The sequence below is a fragment of the Poecilia mexicana genome, unplaced genomic scaffold, assembly GCF_051168715.1.
Source record: "Poecilia mexicana isolate PSO_F unplaced genomic scaffold, ASM5116871v1 scaffold_13, whole genome shotgun sequence".
NCBI lineage: Eukaryota > Metazoa > Chordata > Actinopteri > Cyprinodontiformes > Poeciliidae > Poecilia > Poecilia mexicana.
The window spans coordinates 18925467-18938322 of record NW_028263382.1 but is presented as its reverse complement, the minus strand read 5'-3'; the positions used below and the strand labels follow the sequence as shown (position 1 = coordinate 18938322).

The window sequence follows — 12856 nt, the reverse complement described above, 5'->3', positions numbered from 1 at the left end:
GAGGTATTTTTGTCTCCGGGCTCCAATAGAGGCGGATTGGTTAGTTGGCCCCTTAGGGCGCAGCGGCGCATACTGATTGGCAGCTTCAGCTGTCTGTCGGCTCAGGGGGAAAAAAAAAGCCAAGTTAGTTTCTAAGTCCATGCTGAGAAGGACAGAAATAGCTGTGAACAGCACTGTGGGAGTCACAGTGCTTATTTTAATATGAAACTGTTATTTTTATTTAAAGAGGTTATTTATTATATAAATAAATATAATCACTTTTTTGTAGCTTAATTTAACTTATATATACCTATTTTTATTTATTTTTTTTGTTGCTTTAAACTGATTTAATTTTTTTTAATCACACAAGAATACAGAGATGAGGGTAAATGTTGAGTCTAATGTTAGTGTGATCTATAGCTATAGTGTTTGTGATTTTTTTTTTCTTTAATTTTAAGTCATTTTATTTTGTGGTAAAACTGTGTAAAAAAGTTGGTATCTGACTCGGAACCTGATTAAAGGGATATTCTGCTGCTCAAGGACTCTGGGCTGTCTTTAATCTTGCCCTGGGTTAGTCATAAACACGGTTTGGAAAAACTACACCACAATCTAAAATTCTAACTATTTTATATATATTTTTTAAAAAGTTAATTAAAGTTTGAATCACATGCTAACTTCAGCTTCGTTATGAGTTCCGTAGCAGGTGCCATGACAACCGGCGTTTTTTAAAAAGTAAAAAATTCTGTTTAGGATTAAATATTTAGATAAGATTCCAACGACATTTAATTAGCATAGACCGATTTACTAAACTGAGTTGTTTCCGGTTTTGACAAGAAAATTTTTTTCTTATGTTTCACAAAGTGTCAAATTCTTCTTAAAGTTGCATGGATGGGGATCGTGATACAGTGAGCTGCAGTACCAACACCTCCAGGTGGTCCAGTCCCTGCTGTGGTTCTGATGGTCCAGGGTATCCATCTGACCGTGAGGAGACAGCTGACAGGACTCCAGATGATCATCCATCAGCCAAACTCCAGGGATCAAAGCGATCTGGATACAGTCAAGGCAATGCAGGATGTAATTGAGAGTGGGCTACTATTTCTTTCTGTCATAACCAAACGAATTTGCTTTTCCCTTCAGGCACGAAAACCCAAGCGGTCCAGAAGCAAAAAATGAAGCATGAAATCCTGAAGATGCCTCCAATCCGTACCTTGCAAGGTTCAAAGTCAGTGAACCAGGCCCCCAGCATGAACTGCATCTGGGCGCTGAAGAGCCAGGTTTGGGATCTGCAGCAGCAGCTCAGTGAAGCCAAGACTGCGAACAAACTGCTGAAGAAAGTCCAGCACCGCCACACGGTGGCGCAGCAGCACTTCAGAGACTCAAATGACGACATCTCCCAGGTTGGATCATAATTTCATCTCTTCAGATTTCTCTTGTAACGCTTCCATTCTGTCAGCTAAGTGTGCCCCATCTAGGTCTGAAGACAGAAAGTAATCATACTCTGAATGCAATTCAAATTTAAAGAGTATTCCTGCATCACCAGCACAACCAATACCAAAGAAACCATATTCCTTCTATGCATGTTTCCAGATTTTAGCCAAGCACAACAATGAAACCAAAGCTCTTCAGGGTTTGCTCCGTGAAACCCGCATGTCCCGTGACAACCTGGGCAGGCAGCTGCAGGCCACAGAAAGAAAGCTGCTCAGCATGAAGGACACTCTACAGCACCTGCAGCAGCTCAGCCAAGACCAGAGTCTACTGGACAGGGAGGAGCTCACCCTGAAGCTGGCCTGGGCCACTACACAGCTGGAGGACAGGGACCGGAAGATACAGGTGCGAAGGTGAACGGTATGGAGGCTTGAGTGAGTTGCTGGGATATAGCTTACTTCAAAGTTGAAATCAGAACGCATGATCAAGCCCTAAGATTTTAGTCTTAAAGCATAGCCCTTTTATTTGGTCGTGCATTGCATTTCTTTTTTATCTCCTTACATTTTAGAACATGGAGAGAACCCTTGAGTTGTACCAAGAATCGTTCAAACGCCAAATAGACTCGGAACAAAGAAAGCTCAGAGAGGCAAGAAAAGCATCTGTCTGTCTGCAAGACCACATCCACCAGCTGACCAGAGAGCTCCAGGTGAGCATGAAATGACTGATATATAGGTATCACTCATAGTTTCTCCATAAGGTTTAATTCAGGCAAGTTTGTTGATAAATCAATCACAATGATAACATGGCTATTAGTAGTTATTGGTACCTTTTGCAGTATGGGCAGGTACTGGGTGCTGCTGGAAATTGAAACCAGCATCTCTTTCTTTGTGTATGAATTTCACTGTTTAAATTAAATTACTGAAATGACTACTGCAATAATGATTGTTTGCTGAGATGTCCCTCTTGTCTCCATAGCTATGTATAATACGCAACTTTTGATTTTTTTTTTTCTGAAATAGCTCAGAGAAAAAGAAGTGCAGAAACATAATATTTACTACCACAGGATGGTTAAAGGACACAGCAAAAAAGGTAATGAGCACAAATAAGCTACTTTGACAAAGGTTAGTTATGCTTTCTAGTTGCCTGTGACTTTAGCTGCCTGAACTTATAATTGTAGCTAAAGAGAATAAGGTGGTGCAGACGGATAGATCTGTCCAAACATCATCAGAGCTATTGAAGAGAGATGTTTTGGCACATAAGGAGTCTTGAGTAATTAAACATCTATCAAGTTTTGTATCTGCAGGTACGTTGCATTCAGTTTGATCTAATTTGTTGATTTGTGCTTCATCTTATCAAGGAAATTAGATATTTCATGAATCCGTCATGCCTATTTAAAGTTCCTGTGATCATCCAAGCCCTGTTAACCGTTTATCATTTCAGCATTACAACCACCATCTGCAAGAGTGTTGCTTACTGAAAGTCCAGAAAGAAACATTTCTGAAAACACTGTATTATAAGACGATCACCAAGACGTAAGCATTGTGCTGGTTGTAAATTGGGTAGTAAAAGGAATATTTGATTAAGCTAATGTAAAATCTGTTTTGTTTTGTTTGTGTTTTTTTTCAGGTATTTTTCAAAGAAAATATTGAGAGAAACTATTGGGAAGAAAATCGAGATGAGAGCCTAGAACACCTGGCCGAACGACAAAGAAGCCGAGGCTTTAGAAACTTTTACAGCAGTTATAAGAGAAGGAAACAAAAGATGAAATTAATTTGGCCAATGTTTTGGAAACAACTCTGAATGCAACCATGTCAAATAAAAATGAATGCACAGCTCAACCCAGTCAGTAAGAACTTGCATAGTGACACAAGTTATAGCAGAGTAGATACACAATGACTCCTTAATACGCAAGAGAAATCATTTGTGGCGAGATTAAGAATCTTCAAACGGATCATAGCATCTTACAGTCAGCTTTGTCAGATAAAATCTCACTGCAGTGATGAAAGCTTTGTTTTCAAAGGTTTTAAAAAATTACAAGTATTAGAATTTCTTATGTTTTATTTTGACTTAAAAAAAAAAAAAATCAGACCAATATTTTTGGAACTAAACAAAAACTACCCGAGTTGTTTCTGTTGGATGTTTCCCAACTTGGAAAATACAAAATTTGGTTTTAATAGTTTATTTTAAAAAAACGAAGGAAAGAAAATGTCACAATTCTATCCAGTTGGAAAGAAATCAAAACATTCATTCAACAAAAATAGAAAACACAATGTTACAATAATAATAAATTAATACTGCAATTGGAGAGCAGTCTTATCTTCGTGTTAAACACCAAATTCATTTCCAAGAAGACGTGCAGGCAGCCGAATCACAGCCGAGTTCTCTAACTGATGGCACTGAGGCCCAGTGTGATTACTTTGTTACAAACCACCAGCCAACAAGTGATTCCCACACCACCTGCAAGAAAAGAACAGCTCTGTGAATCTTTCATTTGCAGGCTTCATTTCCTGTTACTGCGCCAAGCATGGTTATTCACTGGTTAACATTATATATACAATTTTCTCTCAAGTTGTCATGTTTTTAAAATTGAACAGTATAAAATGATCTCCTTTGAAGAGAAATATACAAATTGAAATACTAAGATGTCATCTTATCCAACATGTTGATCATTATTTAGAAACGAGGACATTAGTTCATAAAAATGGAGCCTCTTTCTGGTGGTTTCTGTAGCCCCATATATAGTCATGGTCGACCCTGGAACATCTTGAAACTGATCAAGTGTTATCAACTGATAAAATGTAAAAAAAAAAAAAAAAAAAAAAAGCTTTAAAGTAACATTTCACTAACTAGTCATCGAGACGTGCATATCAATAATAACCATTGCGTAAATTGTTTGGCTTATCTTATATTGGATACAACAAGAACAGCAGACTGACAACCTGCCACTCCTGTTGGGAAAGCCACTAGTCGCTCCACAGGAGCGATCCATTTACTGGGGACCACAGTCACTGGATCAGCGTAATACTTCCATATCAGTGAGACCATCAGAGCAGCCTGACAACAGAAAGGAATACATAGTTGAAATTGTAAATAGTTCCTACATTGCTTCTATTTGCAGCTTGTCATACTAATTTTACTGTGTTTATTTTCTAACAAAGTTTATAAGTTTAGATCTTACAAGTGGTCAGAGCAGCAAGATAATTGTTGTACAACTTACAGATATATTTGTGTTACTGTCTGTATTGTCCACCTACCTGCAGTATGTAAAAGACGATGTTCACAACCCATTTCATTTTGGCTTGTTGAGCGGTTCTCGACTGCACTGCAAAGGTAAATCAAACATGCAATCATTTGCAGTATATGTATCCATGTGTGCTCAGTATTAGAACAAAATGAATTAATATAAGTATGTAGGTAGTGATGTAATACCACTATAGGTGCCTTTTATCTGAAATTGCCAAACAATGTATTTCAGACAGAGAGTAAATAGAGAGAATATATGCATGCAAACATTCTTGCAAGAGTCACTAAAAACATATTCATGATGCCACATGCTCATTAATTTAGCAGTTGTACAAATATTACGGATTTGGCCAGGCAAATGTCGACTTCTGGTTTGTTTGTGAGACGGCTCTTAGATTGTCTGCATTGGACAACAGGCAGCTGTTGCTCCCAGCAAATACTTTGTAAACATCAAACCTCCAGCCACTTCCTGCAGTTGCTGAATTCTGTCTGTTGCGGCAGATCTAAACAGCTGTGAAAGACTGAGCACGTCCCCATTTGAGTCATATGTGTTTAAAAAGTGAATTTTTTCAAAGGTTGAAGTGCAGTACCTCACAAAATTATTCATACCCCTCCATATTTTTCACGTCATATTTTAACCAACAAGTCACTAATTGGGATTTTTGAAATAAATCAGCACAAACTGGCGTGTTACAGTGAAAAGGATGGAAATAGATACGTCACTGTTATAGCTAGTAAAAATCCAAGAAGTGTACCATGCATTTATATTCAGGCCGCTTGAGTGAATACTTTGTGAAATCATTTTCACAGCCATAGTTGCTGTCTCTGACAGCTCTGCACATCCAGAGAACTCAATTTCTGCACAGCCTTCTTTGTTGAACTACTTCACATTTTTCTACGTGTACAACAGTAGGTCTGCTGAAAGATTTTCCAACCTAAGCTGTACTGGTAATAATAAACATAAAGCACGTACTACATTTTGCTAGCTTATAAGAAAGATTCTTGCTGTTCAGTAGTATGATGTACCTCTTGAATTGGTGAACATGTGTGTTCGTTTTTATCTTACCATGTGTCTTAAGCTTGTCTGTAGTTTTGTTAATTTTACGCTCCAGCCTGGCATATCTTGCAAACTCATCCATCATGCTTATGGAGGACTGCTCCTTCTTCATCTGCTGGATTTCAGTCCTCATCTCACTCTCCTGCTCGGCGTCTTTCTGCACCATCTTTGTCAGCTTAAAAGAAAAACAAAAACTGTTTTACTGAGTACAATAAAGGGATGGCTTTTAATGTGGGGGAAGTAGTTAATGAGTGACAGTATATAGGCAACAAGTACTATATACCAAGTTTTTCAAGTGCTGCCAATTTGACAGCCTTTTTCCAATATATGCTGTTATAACATAATAATGTAAAAAACAAAAACACTCATGACCTATTGGAGCTGCTTGATTGGTGGAAGAACGGAGATTTATTGAACTACATTTATTTAAAAAGTTAAAATTTTCAAAATTAATAGAAAGGTCCCTAAATAACTGTCACAGCAGCAAATATATATATGACAATATAATGCACGGAGCAGTTCTGAATATTTTAAATTCAGTGATGTGGTTAGTAGAGTGGCTGAGACTAAATGCAAAGGATTGTGCAAAACAGCTAAGGTACTACATTTTACACGTTCGGGTCGTAACTTGATCAGGTTGTGGTGAAAACTCCACCCGGCCTTCAGCCAGATAAGCCTCGTTTTGTTTACGGCAAGCTAACACTATTAGCTATGCTAAATGCTAAGCTAGCAGCGTCTAGCTTAGCATTCTATTTAAAAGAGATTATAATATTATATGAATGCGAAACAGTGCTCAAATCCGCAGTTGACATAGACAAAGCAGAACCCCCTACTTACGAAAGATGAAATGCTAGGCAGGAGTATTTTCATGAGATTGCAGAGAAACACGGAGCCCAGCACCAGGAACCATGCGCAGCCTGTCGCCATGTTTCCACCAGTGTTACTCCCACAGCTATTCAGCTCACTATTACAGGTGGAGCTGATAGACTACTTTTGTACTATCACATATGTTTCACTAATCTCTGTTCAACAAGAAAGCACGGGCGTGCAAGCAAAATTATGCGGCATATGTCCCTCTTGAGGGTACTTTATATCTGTGCAAATATTGTTTCAGGTTTTGCCACATTTTTCTTGTGATTTGCTGATAATCATTTCATGTTATCTAATCACTAAGGCCTATACCTTCACGGTGGTTTTTCTGCTTCCTTTTTTACTGACAACACCCATCGTGCTTTCCTCATAGTTAAACACTAATAGTTGATTGGCACACCGTCCTACCCACACAGGTAAAGATGTTGTGTTTCAAAAATATGCTGCCTGAACCTCAAAGCCAATCACTGGGAACATTGGGCGGAGATTCACTCTTCCTGCTAGGTTGGTAGGACAAGGGATAAAATACATAAGGAGCGAGGGATCCAATCCAGTTAAAGCTAGTTCTGGTACTGGTTGAACCTTAAATATAACGTTAGCACACTTCCCTGGAAGTATAGGGTTGAGGTGTACGTCTAACCTGCAGGCTTTCTTAGTTTTATCGGAACAAAAAGGTTGAAATTTTCCTTACTGTAGCTGTCTCGCCAAAACAAAACGAGAATGGGACGGAAAAAGGTAAGCTTAAATGTGTGTATAAGCATGTCTAAAGTATTTTAGCTGTTAACATTGTACAGGCATTTGTATCTGAAGCTGGGGTGGAGAAGGATAAATGTCCTCAGTGTTCAATGGGTTTACATGGAGTCCAAGTCGGATGTGCTCAGGTCTGCCGTGTTCACAATGTGAAGTGGCGCCTTTTTACTCAGCCCAGGGATAACACGCCTGCACAGCCAAATAAGTTTCGCTCCCGGAGCCACATATCCTGATAGCAATGCACGCTCAGGCAGGTTTCTGAACTGCTTGGCTACTTCATAGTCCTGTGTGTGTGTGTGTGTGTGTGTGTGTGTGTGTGTGTGTGTGTGTGTGTGTGTGTTGGGATTAAACAAAGGGGTGTTAACTATCGTCGAGGAAGCATACAGGTTGCGACCTCAAGGAATTTCAGTCGTGAAACACTGTATTTTAAGCTTAGTTTGAGCTTCTTTGGGTAGATTTTGCAGCGACTAAATGTGGTGGCGGGTTTTCTTCATGTTTACCGCTTTACATTGCTGGGATATTAACCTTTGACTGTCCTCAGTATTAAGATGGTGTGCGTCACTCCCGAGGCGCTCTGTCTTTTCTTTATGGATCATCATGGCAGCTGATGTGTCCAAGAAAACAGCGACACAGCTGGCCGATTCCATTGGGTCTGAAACCCAATACTGCAAAAAATAAAATAAAATACATATTTGGCTTACCTTTAAAATGTGTTTTTAGGCTACCATTATTGATGCTTTGAAATCCTTAACCCCGAATCTGAGCTAGAAACGCCTAGGACCTTTTGTCACATTTCGTACAGATTGCATAAATTCTTGATCAGCTAGCGGGAATGAGAGGTGCCCATCCCCCTTTCCACCACACACCCACTTTAGCTCACTCATGAATGGTTGTTGTTCAGTGCTTGTTAATTTCTCTCTCCCCCCCCCCCCCCCTCTCCATCTCTCTGACTTTACACAGGGAACTTCCAATGCAGATGCAGCTGCAGAGGTGAGTATGTTTTAAAAAAAAAAAATCTAAGTGATGACATAATGTAGTGACGGGATCAGAGTTTAAATGCTGTACGTGATGAACTGTGGAGTTAAAGATTTCTGTTTCAATTTAGATGATTTCATAAGCTGAACTGCACAGGGGAACATTTTCATCTTAGTCTCCAAAAGGCCAGTAGAACGTGCACATAAACCATAGCCAGAGGGGGTTATGCACTTATAGGCTTAGTACTGACTGATTTACAGTGCTTAGAAGAAATGCAAAAAACATATTGGGGTGTGTGTGATTTATTTATTTTTTTAAGCAGTTGCATTTTCTTTCTGTTTTAACACATAATTAAATTTATTAATGTCTTGATCTCTTTGATGCTAATTATTGTGGATAGGATAATTGTTTGCTGACTTTTAAAGAACTTGTTAAATCCCAACTCATCAATATTTCATTTAACTCAGAATCTTTGTTTTGCAGCCAAGACGGAAGTCTCAAAGGCTGTCGGAGGTAAGCTTCACTATCCTTTTTGAGACTGAGAATTCAACTTGTATGCCCGGCCATTGCAATGCATTTTCCTTTTCCTATGTTAAATTCTGTGCATTGCAGAAAGAGACCCAGGAAAAGCCACAACCAGAGAAGACAAAGGTAGAAAGACGCAGCTTTCCAGTGGTGGTGGTTTAAACCTTTATTTTTTGTTTTGTTTTGCACATTACCAGAACTGTGGTCAGAAGGAGTACATGAATCTCTATAGCTCTGACAGATTTGGTATCAACATGCATCAGGGGTAATTGGTAACACTTTATTTGAAGGGGGGGTGAATAAGACTGTCATGACACCTTCATAAACATGACATAACACCTGTCATGAACATCAATAAGCCTTCATGAATATTTATGACTGTTGTCATAAAGCGTCATTCGGTAAATTATGACACTTTTAATACAAAGTTGACATTATTCAAAATGTCTTTGTTATGACAACTTGACATTAACCAAGAAATCATTACTGTTTAAATTTTACCTTTAATAACATAAAGTTACCTAATTTTTAAAGTGCAATCAGTAATACTTTTATAACAAATTTATATCAGTAATGATTTCTTGGTTAATGTCAAGTTGTCATAACAAAGACATTTTGAATAATGTCAACTTTGTATTAAAAGTGTCATAATTTACCAAATGACGCTTTATGACAACAGTCATAAATATTCATGAAGGCTTATTGATGTTCATGACAGGTGTTATGTCATGTTTATGACAGTGTCATGACAGTCTTATTCAACCCCCTTCAAATAAAGTGTTACCGGGGTAATTCATATGCATTCACGCTCCTAAATCTACGCTCTATTCTCAGATTACAGTTGTCCAATTTACATGCAAATAAACACAGCCACGTTACATAGCCCCCTCAGTAGGTCTACTGGGGTTAAATGTAATTGAGTATGAAAAATGTTGAGTTTAGCTGAAATTACCCTTTTTATCAAGAGACATCCAGGTTCCAGAGAGGCATTGTTAAGACCAAAAGTGGCGCTGGTTGTCCTACACTCTGAAACTTTCTCATTTGTAGTGCATGGCCTACCAAACAGTGGTATTGTCGCTTTCTTTGCTTCCCACAGTGAAAAATAGGTCTTATTTTTAATCACAGAAATCTGAAAATTGTGGTGTGCAATAGTATTTAGCCTGCCTTTTTTGTTCTCAGATTCCTTTAGATAAAATCCAGTAATGCAGTAGAACTTAAATAAAATTCATACAGAAGTCCCCTAATTGGTAATTAAGCCATTTTCTTGGTCTATATATGTGAAACTCTATGTATGATGGAAAAACTAACAACGCATGAACACACCATACCTATAATGAAATGTCGCATCCTTGTAACAGGAGGGACAGAAAAAATGTAAGGTACAGATTTCCGCATACCTATTATCTACTGTTCAGTTTCAAATGTCTATATCTTACACTTCACAAAATTGTTCACGTCGGACCTGTGGGGCCAGATGTGAAAGCTGGCCCCAGCACACAATGCTTTTGGTCTGAAAAATTTGTTTCATCAGGTTAAAGGGTGGTCCTTTGTGTCTCACAGCTGTAGTGTGATCAATTTTATATCCTATACAGACCTCGCTTGTTATTGACTGAGCATGCTCAGGTGAGATCTGATGACTGGTATTTAAAGCAGATTTTGACCAAATCTATTTGGTCAAAATCTGGTCATCAAGGTGCAACGCAACCCTTCTAGTGGAAAAGCACACAAGACCCTGGTTCTTAAAGCTGTGATTGAAAAGATCATGTTTTTTTGTTGTTGTTTTTTTTTTTTTTTTGTTTTTTTCCCAATGCCTTGCATTGATGTTAATGACAGGCTCCTCCCAAGACCAAGAAGGTAAAGGAGGCAGCAAAGGCCAAGGCTGAAGAGAAGAAAGAAGCCCAAGCAGAGAAAGAAGTTCCTGCAGAAAATGGCGAGGCCAAAGCTGAGGAGGTACGTTAGCACTGGTGCCTAATGGGTCTGGTTTCATAGTAAGAACAAACTGCTAAACATGTCTGCTTTATTCATTGACAGGCTGCTGCAGCAGATGATCAGGCAGACGAAAAGGAAGACAAGGCTGAAGAGGATGAGAAAGCAGAGTAGCAGAGATGGTGTCATGTTCTACTTTTTGTTGTAAAATGCAGAGAATATTTTTATCAGCTATTTTCTTAAGACGGCATTGTTTTTAAGGATGTGATTGCATTTTTAAAATACTTAAATGTCTGTTAAATTTCCAAAGCTTTTGTGAAGGGACCCTTTCTGTCATTGTGTTGATTGTATTTTGTGGCATCATACATGTTTCAGAAGAGAGAACGAGAGAGTTTGTTCAGAGGGACCATATCACCGGTACTATTATGGATTCTCAAAATGCTGTGAGTGGAATAATGCTGTGGAAGCTAAAGCATTATTTTGTGTTTGTGAACTTTGGTGCTCAGCTTTCACTTTTTTTTTGTTTGTTTTTTTTTTGTTTTTGTTTTTGTTTTGTTTTTACCCCCATCTGAAACAAATGTTAATTTTCTGGTACAGTAGTAAACAACGGTGAGACACATTGCAGAGTTGGTTGTTTATCCTTTTAGGATCTTGGGTTTGGGGATTTTATCTTTTCCAAATGCATTTATGTTATAGGTGGTATAAAATGCCAATTAAAATGGTTGTGTTTGCAAAGTTTTGTTTGTTTGTTGTTGTTTTTTAACTTGGCCTTCATTCATAATGTTAACACGAATAGCAACACCCTCTACCTACAGTGAATCCTGCATCTTTTCTACACTGGGACTAGAGCTTACCCCATGTTGTAGAGCCACAGCTTTCTATCAGAAAACTATGCAATTTTCTATTAGAAAGCTGCATAGAAGTCACTTTTTTGTGTGTTTTTTTATTATTACTATTATGGCAAAGTCCTGCCATAATTTTGAATTGATAAATCACTCTTAACATAAATTATGAGTTTGTTGATTGCTTCACTAGCACATAGCCCACATAATATTTTCAGTAGGTCTAAGGTTAAGTTTTCTCAGAGACCTTCCAGCCTTCAAAATCTATTTTTATATGTATATAGGATAATTTTCCCAACTGGGACCAATTGTCAGCCATTTGACCCAAATTCTTACTCTGGGGCAAAAAGGAAGTAAGTAGGTTGCTCAGGAAAAAACCTAACTAATATTGGTTAAACTGGCCAAAAACTGAAAGATGTCACAAAATCCATTGTCACTGTCAACAGTGATGTTAGGGTTTTGTTAACATGGACTCAAGAAAGAAATGATAATTACTTAAAATTTCTAATCATTTCTGCTTAGAAATGATTAGAATATCCAAAACAGAATGAAGTCAGTAGCTCTTGACTAAAGAAAGTTTGTGGTTTCTCTGGAAAAGGTAAGGCACATTTAACAAAAAGTATGTGTGAGTTCCAGAAAATCCACAAAGTAATATTTATGCACCTTTTACTTAAATTATCAAAATTACTTTAAAATGGGTGAACTAGTTTACATTGAATTTTATTAGTGCAGATTTTTTTTTTTTTTTTACAAAATTAGGTTTTAATATGTAAGGCAAAGTTCAGCCTTCTTACTTTCATGTGTGTCTGTTGTGCCAGTTGACTTTTTTTGTATGGCGCCTATTCTCGACAAGTGTCTTAATTTAATCTTGAAATTTAATTCATTTCAAGAGTTCAAATAGAAGACAAACAACCAAGATTATATTACACAGTGATATGATAAAACAAACAAAAAAAAGATAATTGAAAAATTCTACTTGTTTCACAAAGTCAAATAAAAATCTTTTTTTTTTTTTATTCAAGCATTGATGTCCTTTTGCTTTGATGAATATTCCTTATAGCTAATGAAAATACAACTTTTAGTGGCTTTGAACCATTGGGAAACGCTCCAGTCCTTATTCTCTTTAACCCACAAAAATACAGCTGATATTCTTTGTTCAGTTGTGGCTTAGCACAAAGTATCTGACAGTTACACCCATGTCAATGGCTAAATATCCATATGAAGCATTAAGTTCAGCTGCTGTCCTTAGAGCACAGAATGTTAT

At 37.7% G+C, this 12856-nt stretch overlaps 3 protein-coding genes across 4 annotated transcripts; 2 read left to right on the top strand and 1 right to left on the bottom strand.

Annotated features, from left to right (window-relative positions):
• Positions 1-811: 811 nt before the first annotated feature.
• Positions 812-2673, top strand: LOC106915087 (lebercilin-like protein). The gene is made up of 6 exons (XM_088012122.1): positions 812-1035; positions 1117-1376; positions 1567-1809; positions 1973-2110; positions 2424-2493; positions 2582-2673. The coding sequence occupies exons 1-6, from the start codon at positions 864-866 to the stop codon at positions 2671-2673; spliced, it is 975 nt and encodes a 324-aa protein (XP_087868248.1). The 5' UTR covers positions 812-863.
• A 771-nt stretch (positions 2674-3444) lies between these two features.
• On the bottom strand, positions 3445-8142 carry get1 (guided entry of tail-anchored proteins factor 1). 2 transcript variants are annotated; one of them, XM_014982449.2, is made up of 5 exons: positions 8026-8142; positions 5714-5879; positions 4659-4726; positions 4344-4458; positions 3445-3861 (listed from the first exon to the last, which is right to left on the bottom strand). In XM_014982449.2, exons 2-5 carry the CDS (start codon positions 5868-5870, stop codon positions 3788-3790), a joined length of 414 nt encoding a protein of 137 aa, XP_014837935.1. In that variant the 5' UTR covers positions 5871-5879; positions 8026-8142; the 3' UTR covers positions 3445-3787. The 2 variants fall into 2 exon arrangements, with proteins under 2 accessions (XP_014837935.1, XP_014837934.1); XM_014982448.2 differs by lacking the exon at positions 8026-8142 and adding an exon at positions 6542-6887.
• Positions 7086-11485, top strand: hmgn1a (high mobility group nucleosome binding domain 1a). The gene is made up of 6 exons (XM_014982450.2): positions 7086-7309; positions 8285-8314; positions 8783-8812; positions 8912-8950; positions 10658-10774; positions 10856-11485. Exons 1-6 carry the CDS (start codon positions 7295-7297, stop codon positions 10922-10924), a joined length of 300 nt encoding a protein of 99 aa, XP_014837936.1. The 5' UTR covers positions 7086-7294; the 3' UTR covers positions 10925-11485.
• Positions 11486-12856: the final 1371 nt, after the last annotated feature.